Raw genomic sequence first — 17,535 nt, 5'->3', positions numbered from 1 at the left:
TTACAAAATTAAATGATTTTACATATATTGCTAACTTAAAAGTATTGATAATTTTATCATATTTTATAATAATGACTAACTATTTTTTAATTTAAAATAAAATCATGATTTGTATAATTTTACAAAAAAAATATCATTAATATATAAATATAAAGCTTATATTATAAGTTAGTTTTATATAAGTAAATGTATACTAAGTTTAACTTTTATTATTTTATATTAATATTTTAATTATTAGTTCAAAATTAAAACTTGAATAAAAATCAGTTACTTTTTTGGAAAATATATATATAATTTATTTTAAAAACTTAATTAAAATGTTTAAAACACAACTAGCTATTGTATTTGTAATTGTATTTACAATGCAATTTTCAGTAAGCCATCAAGGTAATATGTTATTAATTAATTAAATTTATTAAAAACTAAATATAAACTAATATATAATTTATGTTTAATATTTATTTTACTTAGATTTAATATATATAATCTTTACTATACTATTAATTTTATCAAATATTTATATTTATATATATATATATATATAAATTTATATATTTAAAATAATAACTAAATTAAATTAAATTAAATAATTATTAATAAAAATGTTTTCATCAATTTTTACATTTATTATTATTTATTACAAACTCATACTCTCTCTCACTCACTCATACTCTCTCTCTCTCACTCACTCACTCACTCACTCACTCACTCACTCACTCACTCACTCACTCACTCACTCACTCACTCACTCACTCACTCACTCACTCACTCACTCACTCACTCACTCACTCACTCACTCTCTTTCTCTCTCTTTCTCTCTCTCTCTCTCTCTCTCTTCTCTCTCTTTCTCTCTCTTTCTCTCTCTTCTCTCTCTCTTCTCTCTCTTTCTCTCTCTTTCTCTCTCTTTCTCTCTCTTTCTCTCTCTTTCTCTCTCTTTCTCTCTCTTTCTCTCTCTCTTCTCTCTCTCTCTCTCTTTCTCTCTCTTCTCTCTCTTTCTCTCTCTCTCTCTCTCTCTCTCTCTCTCTCTCTCTCTCTCTCTCTCTCTCTCTCTCTCTCTCTCTCTCTCTCTCTCTCTCTCTCTCTCTCTCTCTCTCTCTCTCTCTCTCTCTCTCTCTCTCTCTCTCTCTCTCTCTCTCTCTCTCTCTCTCTCTCTCTCTCTCTCTCTCTCTCTCTCTCTCTCTCTCTCTCTCTCTCTCTCTCTTATCACATCACAAACACCTATACCTCTACACTATTAGACACAAAAGCGGTAAACTTTGACATCTATTCGCTGCTTAAACGACACGGTTTCGGCACAATTGCCGACAAATTGAAACCCGATCTCCAGTTAATGGGTAAACTGTTGAACGAATTTTTCGACCGTTTCGGCGAAGCGCCCATCGATGACCTGATGTTTATCATTGGCGATGATCTGAGTTCGGTAATTACCGATTTTGGTCGCGATATGGACGCATTTCAACGTGAATTTGCTAAAAAATCGCCCCAAGTAGCGGCCATTGTTAAGGTGGCCAGCGGTCTGTTTACACAAATAGGACAGGCATTTAAAACTACATTTTCCGTACTATTGGTTGGCCAGAAACGTAAAGGTAAACCGCTGTACGATAAACGTTTGGGTCAGGTCGAGGTCAAATTGTCCACAAATATCGGTAAACTCCTGACACCCGAGCAGTCGCCGAAATGGTTGTCCGTTTTTGTCGAATTTTTCGGTATGTTAGGCCGGGCTAGCAATCAGGCCATTCAGAAAAGTTTGGATAGGGTTAAGGTGTTGGGTATACTACCGCCACAGTATATACCCATCCAATTGTTTGGCCAAACTCTGGACCTATTGTTGAATCAAATTATCGGTGTATTTAAAGATATTTAAATAATTTTAATGGGCTGTTCACATATTACGTTCTCACATTTTTTAAAAAGAAATCTATAACCCCTCCCTCCCCTGTGTTTGCAATTTTTTTAAAAAATAACGTTAACATGTCCCTAACTACCCGCTAAGCTACCCCCCCAACTACCTCCACAACCTCTAAAAAAATTTTGGTAGACCCCCTCCCCTCAAATGCGAACATAATATTTGAATCACCCCTAAAATATTAATATCAATAATATCAATATAATGTTTTTTAATATTATTATTATTTATTTTTATATTTATTGACTATTTTGTATTATTATTATTATTATTATTGATAAAATAAATTGATTATTATTTATTGTTATATTAGTATTTTTTTAGTATAATATTAACTATTATGTATTCAATTTGATTTTTTAAAAATTATTATTATATTAATTAATTAAATACATAGACATATAACTACCTGATTAAAGGCTAACTATATATTAATAAAATTATTTTAACTTTTTCTAGAAAACTAAATATTAATTAATTATTTTTGTTGTGTAATATTTATGTCTGATATGTTGATTACAAATAAAATTATAAATATATAACTTATATATATGTTTAAAATTTATATCCTCTGTATATTATAAAAATATGTTAATATTATATAATAAATTCTAGTTATTTTTTTAATTAATATAAATTAATATTATATTTTATTAAAAATATTTTCTGTATTAATTATAAAAAAAATTATTGTAAAACAATTATATTTTCTACTTTATTACTGTATACTAGAGTAATATATAATTGTTAGTAATTTTTATTAACTATCAACTATTAAACTCATTTAGATATTTTCAATAAATCATATTTAATCTGTAATATTAAAGTTATTTATTTATTTTTTTGTAAAATCATTTGAATAATATTAAAATTTTAACTTTTATCCCAACTTAATATTTTATATAAAACGAAAAAATTATAATTATAATAAAAAAAAAATTTAAATTGTATTTGAAGCAATAGCTAAACAATTATTTTATTTTATTAATTTAGTTTATATATAACATTTTAATTTAATTGCAAAGTTTAATTAATTTAATTGAGTTTTAACTAATTATACATTTTTAGATTGTAAAAAATACAAAAAAATATTACAATATTATGCCATTAATTTAATTTAATAATTAATATTTAATTTAATAATTTATAATAATTAAAATAATAATTTAATAATAACATTTAGTAATTAAAGTAAAAATTCCTCTTGTAAATTATTTTTTTTTAATAAAAATTTAATGTATTAGTATTTAAATAATAGGAAAAAAATGTTTTTTTAATAATAATTAGTTATAATGATAAAGAATTTTTTTTTAGTTTAATTTAAAAAATCATGATTCGTAAATTGCTATGAATATTAATGTTTTCTAATTGTATAATATATAATATATGTATATATTGTACACTTAGATAACATTAATATTCAAATCGGAGACAAAGTACTGAGTGATAGTTTTTTTTACAAATTTAAAAAATTAATATGAAATAGTTCATACAAAATAGGTTTGCCAATTATTATTATTAATGCAAAAAATATATATTAAATAAATGTTTTATAATTTGTTTTCATTAAAAATTATTCATAAATATTTATTTTTCAAGTTTTAGTTTTTTAAAATTTAAGATATTAAGTAATATATATATATTTTTATCTCTATTATTTCCAATATTTTGTTATCAAGTTTAACATAATAAACATTATTCTAGAAAAAAAATATTATAGTTGAAAAATTTAGTTTGATTAAATAAATAAAAATTGTTTATATATATATCTAATTACATATGTTATATTTATTTTTTATGTCTATATTAAAAATTACTGGTCAGTTTTTAAAAAAATTCCAATAAACACTAATCTTATTAATTTTTTAATCTAGTTAACTATATGTACTTTTTTATTATATCAACTCTATCATATAGTTTTACTTGAAAAACCACTGAAACTACTTATACAATATATAGATATTATAAAGTATATAAAGATACGCAACTTATATTCAATGATAGTATATTGTTATAGATTTATTAAAATAAAAAAAATATTTTACGATTATATTATACATATTATTATTTGAATAATAATAAAACTTTTATATACAAAACAAATTTTTTTAATAAATATTTTGTTATAAAAAATTATTATAATAATAATAATGTAAAAAAATCTACAATCAATTGGATTTTTAATTTTATTTGCAATACAATTATCGGGTAGCTATCAAGGTAATATGTTAATAAAAAAATTTATTATTATAATTTCTAATTTTACTCAATTATTAAAAAAATATACTTTAAGTAAAATAATTGTTTTGCTTATTTTTTTTGTAAATATCATAACTTATTAATATTGCAAGGGAAGTGGGGTTATCACGGGTCTATTTTATATGTGAACACTATAAGCGCTCACTAACCCGTGATGTAAACCCTACTATTGCTTAAAGATTAAGCCCTTACGTTGCCCTGCACGTACCAGCATTATTACTATAACGGTATGTGGCTTAAGGAGCGAGCGGATCTCCTATCACTGGTTGTGTGCAGAGCTATATGTGTTGATTTGGGTAGTATACAGTCGACCGACTGTTTTAGTCTATGCTGGTCCTTGCATAAACTATTCGTATAATACTACCGTACGGTACTGAACAAATCAGCGTGCCTATTCAGGTTAGTAGGTCTGGACAGGTCAGTGGGCCTACCCTGGTCAGTAGGTCATCCGAGTCACTGGGTCAACCCGGGTCAGTGAACCTAACCTGGTCACTGGGTCAACCCGGGTCACTGGACCTAACCGGGTCACTGTGTCAACCCGGGTCACTGGGTCAACCCGGGTTATTAGGCCTAACCGGGTCACTGGGCCAAACCGGCCACCGGGCCTAACCGGGTCAGTGGACCTAATTGGGTCACTGGGCCTAATTGGGTCACTGGGCCTAATTGGGTCACTGGGCCTAACCGGGTCACTGGGTCAACCCGGGTCATTAGGCCTAACCGGGTCAGTGGGCCTAACCGGGTCACTGAGTCAACCCGGGTCATTAGGCCTAACCGGGTCAGTGGACCTACCCGGGTCAGTGGGCCTAACCTGTTATAGTCCAATGGTTGGCCAGTTGGTCAGTCTGACAGTAGACTAATGTGTCTAGTCACTTATTACTATATCTGAGCTAACCTATCATTGCGCTTACTTTTGCATACCATATAATAGGTTACCCAATAATAAGGTTTACTCAACGTCGTCACGTGTCAACACTAGTCTTTGGTCGGACCGGTCAGATCCTACCGTGTAGCGGACACAGTACCGGAGTTCCCCTCTAAATAGTATTCGCTTACGTAATTAATGGTCGACTTCCATCGGCGCGGCGTTCGATAGCTGTCCATTATGTTAACTGTAGCCTGTAGAACCGTTGGGCCTGTAGTGAACCCATACGTGATCCATAATGTCATCCGCGACGTAATCCATGGTTTATTTCCATGACTCAATCCATAATTTTATCCATGATGTAATCGTGGTCAGCTTCCATCAGTATAACATCTATAATGTAATTCATGATGCAATCCAAGTCCACCAGCCGCGACGAGTAAGTAATAGACACAAAGTAATATGCAAATACTTTATTTCTTCTTAGAGTCAGTTATACACTGTAGCACTCCAAGAGAACTCTCGGGAGAGAACTCTCGAAAGAGATCTCCAAAGAGAACTCCGAAGAGAACTGATTTGGTGTCTGAGAGACACCTCTATTTATACTAAAGTGTACGTGAAAAATAATCAGGTCGTATTGAGTCAGCTTTAATCCCTGGGCGTAAACTATTCATTTTTCTGTATAACATTTCAATACATTATTTTAACTGTGAAATACAGAGTAAAAATAAAATAAAACTTTGCTTAAAAGTAGGAGTTTACTACTCACTGTTCTGTATAACATTTCAATGCATTATTTTAACAGTGAAATACTAAATAAAAATAAAATAAAACTTTACTTAAAAGTAGGAGTTTACATTCACTTTTCTATATAACATTTCAATGCATTTTAAGATTGAATTGTAGATTTTAGCATTAAACAAACCTTGGTTTGCAAATATAATTATTTAAATAAAAATAAAACTAAGAGTTGTGTTAAATTCACTTTAGTAAATTTAAACAAACAAAAATCTCTTTTGTATTGAAATAATTATTATTTTAAAACATTAATCAGTATAATATTGAAATGGCCTTGACTACCTATAACAATATATTGTACTATATTGGAGTATATATACAGTATATTTACTATAATGTAATTTAATATAATAAACTAATAAACTAATAATACATATTTTTAAGCAAATATTTAGCAGGCTGATTTTAGTTATTTTAGATTTTTACTATAATTAATAGTTTTATTTTTTTTAAATTAAATTTTAATGATACATATTTAAAAAAATATACAAAAATAATATAATACAATGTAATATACCAACTAAATTGTTTTATTTATACACCCAATAGCTACTAAACCAATCAAATTTGATTTGGTGGCTATTAATAAGCGAAACGGTTTCAATGATATTGTCCAGAAAAATAAACCCGGAATGGAATCTACTGGTAAAATGTTTACCCAATTTTTCGATCGATTAAGTAAAATACCCGCCGATGACCTATTGTTTGCCATTGGCCATGATTTTGCCGAAATAATTCGTGATATTGGCGACGATACCCAAGTATTTCAACAACGTTTGGCCCCGAAAGCACCGGTAGTTGCAACGGCTGTCAAACTGGTCAGCGAATTGTTCAAACAAATTGGCCAAACAATACATACGGTATTTCAGCCACTATTGGCGGGTATGAAACGTAAGGGTAAGCCATTGTTGGACAAACATTTCGGACCGGTTACCTATAAACTATCGGATATTGTTGGCAAACAATTGACAGCCGAGGAGGCGCCCAAACAAGTCGGTACAGTATTTGCTGAATTTTTTCAATTGATAGGCCAGGCCTTCAATCAGGCCATACAAACAGTATTGGACAGGACTAAGGTATTGGGTATTATACCCCTCGAGTACTTACCCATTGAATTGTTTAGTAAGACATTTGAGACATTGTTAGACCAAATTGTTGTTATTTGTAAAAATGTTTTAAAATAATAATAATAATAAATTTTTATATCTTTTTTTCAACAATAAAAAATTCAAAAAATAAATTATAATTATCTTATTGTAATTATTATTATTTATTTTTATCTATCAATTAATTATTCTATAATTATTATAATTATTTTTATTATTAATATTATTTGTGTAATTAAATTTTTATATCATAAAACTTATTATAATTAAAATTAATAAATAAATTCTTTTATACAAATCAGTTATTTTTTTAATTTTATTTTAAACTTAATTACAGTATAATGTCCAATAAAATAACTAAACTAGCAAATGTATTTTAAAAATATATATATATATATTAACAATGCAATTTTTAGTTAGCCATTAAGGTTTTAAATAACAAAAAATAATAATCAGGGTAAATATATTATTAATGTAAAATAAATATATTATTATGATTTTTCTCTATAACTAAATATGTAGTCTAAATATGTTGTTAACAAAAAAATAAAATAAAAATAATATATATGTGAAAAAATTTATAGATTTAGTATATTATAAAAAATTAATAAATAGTATAGATTATAGTTAATATTTTTTTTATTTAATAAAAAATATCAATAATGAAAACTACTCTTGTATGTATTAGTACTGTATATATAATGCTATTAATTTATTTATTATTATCTATTGACTAATAAAATAATTTAGATATTTTCTAATGATTAATGATTTTTTTTTTGTTAGACATATTAGTAATACAATAAAAAAATAAATTGTTATTATTTCGTAAAATCATTTTAATAATATAAAAATTTTATTTCATTTATTTAAATTATATATAAAATAATTTTTATATCTAACTTAATATAATCAGTAATATTATAAATTATATATTGAAATATTTAAATTGTACTTGAAACAATAATCAATTTATTTTATTAATTAATCAATATATTTTTAATATTTTTAATTACACATTAAATTAATTAATTAAATCTAGTTTAAACTTATTAATACATACATTTAGTTAAGAAAAAAATGGAAAAATATTTGTCAAACTGATTTTTTAATACCCCACATGCCTATAGTTGAGTTTATTTTGTTACACTAAATTATATGATACGCCATATTGTAAAATAATTATTTTCTAGTTTTTTTTACTGATATGCAGTAGTATATAATTTTTTTATATTAATTTTTATTAACTATCAACCAATAAACTCATTTAGACATTTTCAATAAATAATATTTTATTAATTTATTTTTGTAAAATCATTTGAATAATCTTATCATTTAACTTTTATCTGATTTAATATATTTTTTTTCAAAAAAAAAATCAAAAATACTAATTTTATTAAAAAAATAATTAAATTGTATTTGAATCAATAGGTTAAACAATTATTTTATTTTATTAATTTAGTTTATCTATAACATTTTAATTCAATTGAAAAGTTTAATATATATTTCATATAACTAATAAATTTAATTGAGTTTTAACTTATTTATACATTTTTAGATTGTAAAACATGCATAAAAAATATTACAAAATTATGCGATTAATTTAATTTAATAATAAATATTTAATTTAATAATTTATAATAATTAAAATATAAATCTAATAAAAACTTTTAGTATTTAAAATAAAAATTCCAATAATAAATTATTGTTTTTTAAATATTAGCATTTAGATAATTTTAAAAATTGTTTTTATTAAATTATTAAATATAATGATAAACAATTTTTTTTATTTAATTAAAAAAATCATGATTCGTAAATTGTTTGTAAAATCCTATATTGAATATTAAGGTTATCTAATATATAACTTGTACACTGAGATAACATTAATATTCAAATCGGAGACAAAATAGTGAGTGATAGGTTTTTTACAAATAAAAAAATATATATAAAATAGTTGACTCAAAATAGGTATTCTAATTATTATAATTAATGCAATAAATATAAACTAATTAAAATTTATTAAATAAGTGTTTTATAATTTTTTTTTCATTAAAAATTCTTCATAAATATTTATTTTTCAACTTTTAGTTCTCATTATTTCCAATATTTTAGTTACAAGATTAACATAATAAACATTTTTTCTATAAAAAATATTATAGTTGACAATTTTCATTTAACAAATAAAAACTTAATTTTATTTAATAAATAAAAATTGTTTATGTATGTTATATTTATTTTTTAAGTTTTATATTTTTATGTTTATATTAAAAATTTCTGGTTAGCTATATAACTTAGTTTTTTAAAATTCCAATAAACACTAATCTAATAAATTTTTTCATCTAGTTCACTATTATTAGTTTTTTTTTCTAAATCAACTCTATCATAAAATTTTACTTGAAAAACCTCTGAAACTACTTATAAAATATATAGATATTATAAAGTATATAAAGACATGCAAGTTATACTAAAAGATTTATCCAAAAAAAAAAATTATTATTATTATACTTATTATTATTATTATTTGAATAATAGTAAAACATTTATAATAAAAAGTAATTTTTTTTAATAAATATTTTGTTCAAAAAAATTATTATTATTATAATAATGTCGAAAAATCTACAAGCAATTGGATTTTTAATTGTATTTGCAATACAATTTTCGGCAAGCTATCAAGGTAATATGTTATTAAAAACTATTATTATTATTATTTTCTAATTTTAAAGATTATTTGAAAATACTATTAAAGTTAAATAATTGTTTTACTTATTATTTTTTTTGTAAATATAAATATTAATGTATTGTACAATATTGAATATAGCAGTATTGATATATATCATTATATACAGTATATACTATAATATTATTTAATATATATAAATATTTACTACTACTACTACTACTACTACTACTACTACTACTACTACTACTACTACTACTACTACTACTACTATTAAAACTACTATAATAATAATAATAAAAACTAATTAAACTAATATTAGTAATAATTAATGTTATATACTGTATATACACCCAGCCACAAAACAATCGCCACATTACACACACATAAACATATTACTAACTAAATCATAACTAAACTGTTAATTATATACTATATACTGTACATCCTATAGATACAAAACCAATCAAATTTGATTTGGTGGCTATGAATAAGCGAAACGGTTTCAATGATATTATAGCCAAAAATAAACCGTTATTGTAATCACATACATACATATCCACACATACATACATATTCACACATACATATACATAAATATCCACACACACACACACACATATATATATATATATCAACACATACACACATACATACATATCCTCACATACATACACACACACACACACACATACACATCCCACAAATACATATACATAAATATCCATATATATATATATATATATATATATATATATATATATATATATCAACACATACACACATACATACTAAACTAAATTGTTTTATATACCCATAGCTACAAACCCGATTAAATTTGATTTGGTGGCTATGAATAAGCGAAACGGTTTCAATGATATTATAGCCAAAAATAAACCCGAATTGGAATCGACGGGTAAAATGTTTACCGAATTTTTCGATCGTTTAGGTAAAGTAGCCGCCGATGACCTATTGTTTGCCATTGGCCAGGATTTTGCCGAAATAATCCGTGATATTGGCGACGATACCTATGTATTTAATACACGTTTTGCCTTAAAAGCACCGTTAGTTGCAACGGCTATGAAATTGGTTAGTGAATTGTTCAAAAAAATTGGCCAAACAATACATACGGTATTTCAGCCACTATTGGCGGGTATGAAACGTAAGGGTAAGCCATTGTTGGACAAACAGTTCGGACCGGTTACCTATAAACTATCGGATAGTGTGGGCAAACAATTGACGGCCGAGGAGGCACCGAAACAAGTCGGTACAGTATTTGTCGAATTATTTCAATTGATAGGCCAGGCCTTCAATCAGTCCATACAATCAGTATTGGACAGGACTAAGGTATTGGGTATTATACCCCTCGAGTACTTACCCATTGAATTGTTTAGTAAAACATTTGCGACATTGTTAGACCAAATTGTTGTTATTTGTAAAAATGTTTTAAAATAATAATAATAATACTAAATAATTGTTATGTTTTTTTTTGTGATAAAAAATATAATATTTTATTTTTAAACAGATATTACTATATTTGTATATTATTTTTTTTTTTGGTTTAAACTTTTTATTTATTATTATTGAATATATATTATAATTATTTTCCTAAATATTTACAAATGATTCTTATTAATATATTTTAAAATATTTTTTTAAATAAATAATTATATTATTATTATAAAATGATATTAATAATAATAATTTATTTTATGTTTTTTTCAACAGCAAAAAATTAAAAAATAAATTATAATTTTTTTTCATTATTTTTATTATTTTTTTTATCTATCAATTACTTGTTATATGACTATTATAATTATTATTAGTATTATTATTGTCTATGTAATTAAAAGCGTTATCATAAAACTTCAAATTTTTTAAATTTATTTTAAACTTAATTATAATGTCCTCTAAAAAATAAATAAAATAAACTAGCAAACTAAGCCATCAAGATTATATGTTATTATTTTTTAAAAAAAAAAATAGTAATCAAGGTAATTAGAAATAATTTTATGATAGGGTTTGTAATGATTCCCTAGCATTGAAAAGTTCCCTAATATAATATTTCCGGAAAATACTTTATTAAGTTAGGATAATAAAAGAGAGAAAATATAATTATTTATTATTACAATATAATTATTACCTAAACTAAGAAAAAAAAATCTTTCATTAAATTATTCAATTAAATAAATAAATTTATAATTAATAAATATATTGATATTTTTATCCATACCACTGAAAAAAAATTAATACATTTATTTTATAAATTTGGGATTTTTTGGTTTTATTTTAAATAAAATTAATATAACTTTTCTAGATAATTAAATATGTTGTTAACAAATAATAAATATATGTAAAAAAAAATTAGTGTATTATAAAAATTAATAAATAATATTTTTTATATTATTTAATAAAAAATATTTTCTAATATATTACTACTACTCTATGTATTAGTACTGTATATAATGCTATTAATTTTTTTTAATTATTATCTATTGACTAATAAAATAATTTAGATATTTTCTAATGATTAATGATTTTATTTTGTTGTAAGACATATTAGTAATAAAAAAAATAAATTGTTATTATTTTGTAAAATCATTTTAATAATATAAAAATTTTATTTCATTTATTTAAATTATATATAAAATAATTTTTCATATCTAACTTAATATACTCAAAAAAAAAATTATAAATTATATATTAAAGTATTTAAATTGTACTTGAAGCAATAATTAATTAATTACACATTAAATTAAGTTAATCTAGTTTTAACATATTAATACATTTAGTTAAGTAAAACATACAAAAATATTATTTTTTTTGAAAAAATTTATGGGTGATTAATAATTTAATAAAAAAATTTATTGATTAAAATAAAAATTCAATTAGGATTTTTTTAGGTAATTAAATAAAAAATTGTCTATTTAATAATTAGTTATAATGATAAACAATTTTTTTAATTAGAAAAAATCTTGATTTGAATAATTTTCAAAAAAATATTCAATAGTTTCAATAGTAATGTAATTAAAACACATATAAATGTAATATATATATGTGTAGAAAGTATATAAACACATGTAGTTTATAATCTTGAAAATTGTATTATATTTTTATTTGAAAATTTTTGTTGTTGTTGTTTAACTATATTATTTTATACTTATTATTATTATTATAATAATATAATAATGTCGAAAAATCTACTAGCAATCGTAATTGTAATTGTATTTACAATGCAATTTTCAGTAAGCTATCAAGGTAATATATCATTTATATATTTTTAATTTTTTTTAAAATTAATAAAACTATTTAAAACATTAATTATGTTAAATAATAGTTTTGTTTTATTTAAATATTCATTATATATATATATTTTAATTTATAAATGTATTTACTGTATGAATCATGTAGTAATACTGTATAAATGTATTTAATTTATTAATGTATTTACTATTTGAATCTTTTTATTTTTGAATATTTTCTATAATACTAATAATTTAATAATATAAATAATAATAATAAATAGCTAATTTATTATTAACTAATTATTCAAGTACACACTTTTAAACACACATACATACACTCACACATACAACACATACACACACATATACACACACATATACACACACATACACATACACACACATATACTCACACATATACTCACACATACAACACACACAAACACACACACACACATACACATACACACACACGTATACATACATATCCATACACACACATACCTATCCACACATACATACATATCCCAAACACACATATACATAAATATCCACATATATATATATATCAGCACATACACACATACACACATACATACATTACTAAATTGTTTTATATACACCTATATAGATACGAAACCACTTAAATTTGATATCGTGGCTATGAATAAGCGAAACGGTTTCAATGATGTGGTCAAAAAAAATAAACCCGGTTTGGAAACTATGGGCAAAATTTTGACCCAATTTTTCGATAAGTTTACTAAAGCGTCGGCCGATGACCTAATGTTTGCCATCGGAGAAGATTTGGCTGAAGTTATCCGTGATTTTGGTGACGATATGGACGTATTTCAGAAACATTTTTCGTTGAAAGCACCGGCAACTGCCGGTGCCTTGAAATTGGTCAGTTCAGTGTTCAAACAAATTGGCCAATTAATTCATACGACATTTCAGCCATTATTGGCGGGTATGACTAGAAATATAATACAAATATAAAAAGTTTTTTATAGAAAATTTCCATTTAGAAAGTTTTTTAATAGAAAATTTCCATTTAGAAAGTTTTTTATAGAAAATTTCCATTTAGAAAGTTTTTTAATAGAAAATTTCCATTTAGAAAGTTTTTTAATAGAAAATTTCCATTTAGAAAGTTTTTTATAGAAAATTTCCATTTAGAAAGTTTTTTAATAGAAAATTTCCATTTAGAAAGTTTTTTAATAGAAAATTTCCATTTAGAAAGTTTTTTATAGAAAATTTCCATTTAGAAAGTTTTTTAATAGAAAATTTCCATTTAGAAAGTTTTTTATAGAAAATTTCCATTTAGAAAATTTTTTATAGAAAATTTCCATTTAGAAAGTTTTTTATAGAAAATTTCCATTTAGAAAGTTTTTTATAGAAAATTTCCATTTAGAAAGTTTTTTATAGAAAATTTCCATTTAGAAAGTTTTTTATAGAAAATTTCCATTAGAAAGTTTTTTATAGAAAATTTCATTTGAGAAAGTTTTTAAATAAATTTTCATTTGAGAAAGTTTTATAGAAAATTTCTCATGGAATAAATTTCTATGAGAAATTTAACTTTAATACTTAAAATCTTTATTTTTTAATAGAAAAAAACTTTAACTTAAAATACTATGAGATATATCTATAGTTATTTGAATACCAGTATTTTAATTATATATATATATAATACTATATACATATATAATATTATATATGTATAGTACACTGTACTATACAAATGGGATACCTATATATATATAATTAAAATTATATAATAATAATTATAATTTTTTAATAATAATTATTTTTTTTAAAATTTTTATTCATTTTATTATATATATATATATTTATATCATAGTTTAATATAATTTAATTAAATTAATATTTTACTAATTTAATTAATAATTAAAATACACTAATAATAATGTATTATTTATACATAGATTTATATATATATTTAATGTATATGATAGCAAATATCTAGATTGAAAAAAAAATTTAAAATAGATTTTTTTTTTAATAGAAACTTTCTAGGAATTTTTTTTAACTATTATTTTATTATTAATTTCTCATCATTTTTTTTTGTTGTTGCCAACACTTAGGTATGAAACGTAAGGGTAAGCCATTGTTGGACAAACAGTTCGGACCGGTAACCTATAGACTGGCCGATAGTATTGGTAAACAATTGTCGGCTAAGGAGGCGCCCAAACAAGTCGGTACAGTATTTGTCGAATTGTTTCAATTGTTAGGTAAGGCCAGCAATCAGGCCATACAGTCAGTATTGGACAGGACTAAAGTATTGGGTACTATACTTCCCCAGTACCTACCCGTACAAGTGTTTAGTAAGACATTTGAAACATTGCTAAACAAAATTGTCGATCTCTGTAAAAATGTTTTAAAATAAAATAATAATAATAATTTGTTAATAAATTATTATTATTATCTGTATAATTAAATTTTATTTTTTAATAAAACTTATTTTTATCAATTAATAAATAAACTTTAATAATATATAAAATAAATAATAATTAATAATAATTGTTATATAAAATACTAATTTTATATTTATATTATTTTATTTTTAAGCACATATTACTACAGTATATATGTGTATATTTTAAGTTTGTTTAAACTTTTTGTTTTTAGTTATTATTATTGAATAAATATTAAAATTATTTTGCATTTAATAAATTATTATTATTATTATATTTTTATGTATCTTAATACTTATATTTTTCTTATAATTATAATTATTTGAAAATTATTATCTGTATAATTAAATTATTTATTTATTTATTTTTGTAAAACTTATTATTTCAATTAATAAATAAACTTTAATAATATATATTGATATAAAATAAAATAAATAATAATAATAATATTTAATGAATTTTTATGCTTTTTCAACAAAAAAATAATAAAAAAAATTATGATTTATTATTATTATTATTAGTATTATTATTATTATACAGTATTTTTATGTATCAAATACTTACAATCTATAAAATAAATAATAATAAATAATAATTGTTGTTTTTAAAAATAAATAATTATAATATTTAATTATTTAAAACAGATATTACTATATTTGTATATTATTTTTTTGTTTAAATTTGTTTAAACTTTTTGTTATATTATTATTGAATAAATATTATTAATTACTTTCCTAATCATTTGCTAATTATTCATATAAAAAAATAAAAAATATTTTTTTTAATAATCATTATAATTTTTAAATAAATATTATATTATTATTATAAAATGATATTAAGAAAAATAAATTTATATATTTATTATTAACAAAAAAAATAAAAAATTATAATTTATTATTATTATTATTATATTTTTATGTATCAATTACTTATATTTTTCTTTTAATTATTATCTGAATAATTAAATTATTCATTTATTTTTTGTAAAACTTATTATTTCAATTAATAAATAAACTTTAATAATATATAAAATAAATAATCATAAATAATAATTGTTGTTTTTTAAAAAATAATTATAATATTTTATTATTTTATTTTTATAGCAGATATTACTATATTTATATTGTATTTTTTTTGTTAAAACTTTTTTTAATAAATAAATATTATATTATTATTATTACAAAAATTAAGTAATTGTTTTTTTTTTAAATATAAGCTGTATAAATTAATTAAATATAAACTAATTGTTTATTTAAACTTAAAACAAAACATTAAAATTTGATTAGAAAATTAAAATGATTTTTAAATATTAAATTAAAAAAAAAAATTATTAGTAATCCTCTCTAATAACCATGTAATGGAAAATTACCTGTATTATTTTTTTAATTAAAAAATTTAATGATTTTCATATTTTTCATAATTTTATAATCTATTATTTTAACTACAAATTAAACCACAATTTACATGACTATATAGTTATTGAATTTAAAGTCTATTAATTTAGTTTTTAATAACAATAGTATTTAGCATTAATATTATAGTTTTGATTTTTTAAACAATAATTTATATTATTTTAATAAAATTTTATCAATAAACTGATTTAACTAATTTAATAATGTTTATTAATTCAACTAGCAACTATTGTTGTATTATTTATGATTAAACTTTTTATATTATTGAATAAATTGTATATAATTAATTTGATTTAATTTAATTACTTTTTTATTTTTTTTTATTAAACAGATAATAATAATATATATAATATTTATTTAAAAATGATAATGCTTATTTTAAAAAATATTTTTTTAATTTAATATTATATTTTTATTATTATTATTTGTGTAATAATTTTTTTTTTAAAAGCATAACTTGCAAATTAGTTAAAAAAAATTAAAACATTGAGAGATTAAAACATAAAAGTTTATTAGAAATTTAAATGAGTTTACATATATATATCTATTAAAATATTATTAACAAAATTTTCATTGATCTCCAATAATTACAAATTAATTAATTAATTAGAAAAAATAATAATTATTTTTAATTTTAAAAAATCAAATAAATAAATATAAAGATTATAATTTATAAAATTTATATAATTTTGTTGTTTTTATATTAAAAATATTTAAAAACAAAGTAATAGCTCAATAAAATCAAATAATAAAAAATAATAAATACTTTCATTGTTTTTTTTCAACAACAAAAAAACTTAAAAATTATTAATTATTATTAGTATTATTTTAAAACATTTTTACA

General features: G+C 21.7%; 1 protein-coding gene across 1 annotated transcript; it reads left to right on the top strand.

Moving 5' to 3' along the window:
• The first annotated feature begins 344 nt into the window (after positions 1-344).
• On the top strand, positions 345-2,052 carry LOC128953216 (uncharacterized). The gene is made up of 2 exons (XM_054298692.1): positions 345-387; positions 1,239-2,052. Exons 1-2 carry the CDS (start codon positions 363-365, stop codon positions 1,862-1,864), a joined length of 651 nt encoding a protein of 216 aa, XP_054154667.1. The 5' UTR covers positions 345-362; the 3' UTR covers positions 1,865-2,052.
• Positions 2,053-17,535: the final 15,483 nt, after the last annotated feature.

The sequence above is a fragment of the Oppia nitens genome, unplaced genomic scaffold (genome assembly GCF_028296485.1).
Source record: "Oppia nitens isolate AA-2021 unplaced genomic scaffold, nextdenovo-longstitch-racon4-pilon3 scaffold20_pilon_pilon_pilon, whole genome shotgun sequence".
Classification (NCBI taxonomy): Eukaryota; Metazoa; Arthropoda; class Arachnida; order Sarcoptiformes; family Oppiidae; genus Oppia; species Oppia nitens.
Note: the sequence above shows the minus strand (reverse complement) of the source record. Positions and strands in the feature narration are given on the sequence as shown.

Coding starts and splice junctions, on each gene's coding strand:
- LOC128953216 (XM_054298692.1), top strand. CDS start 363: ATGCAATTTTCAGTAAGCCATCAAG. Junction 388..1,238: donor ATTTTCAGTAAGCCATCAAG/GTAATATGTTAT, acceptor CTACACTATTAG/ACACAAAAGCGGTAAACTTT.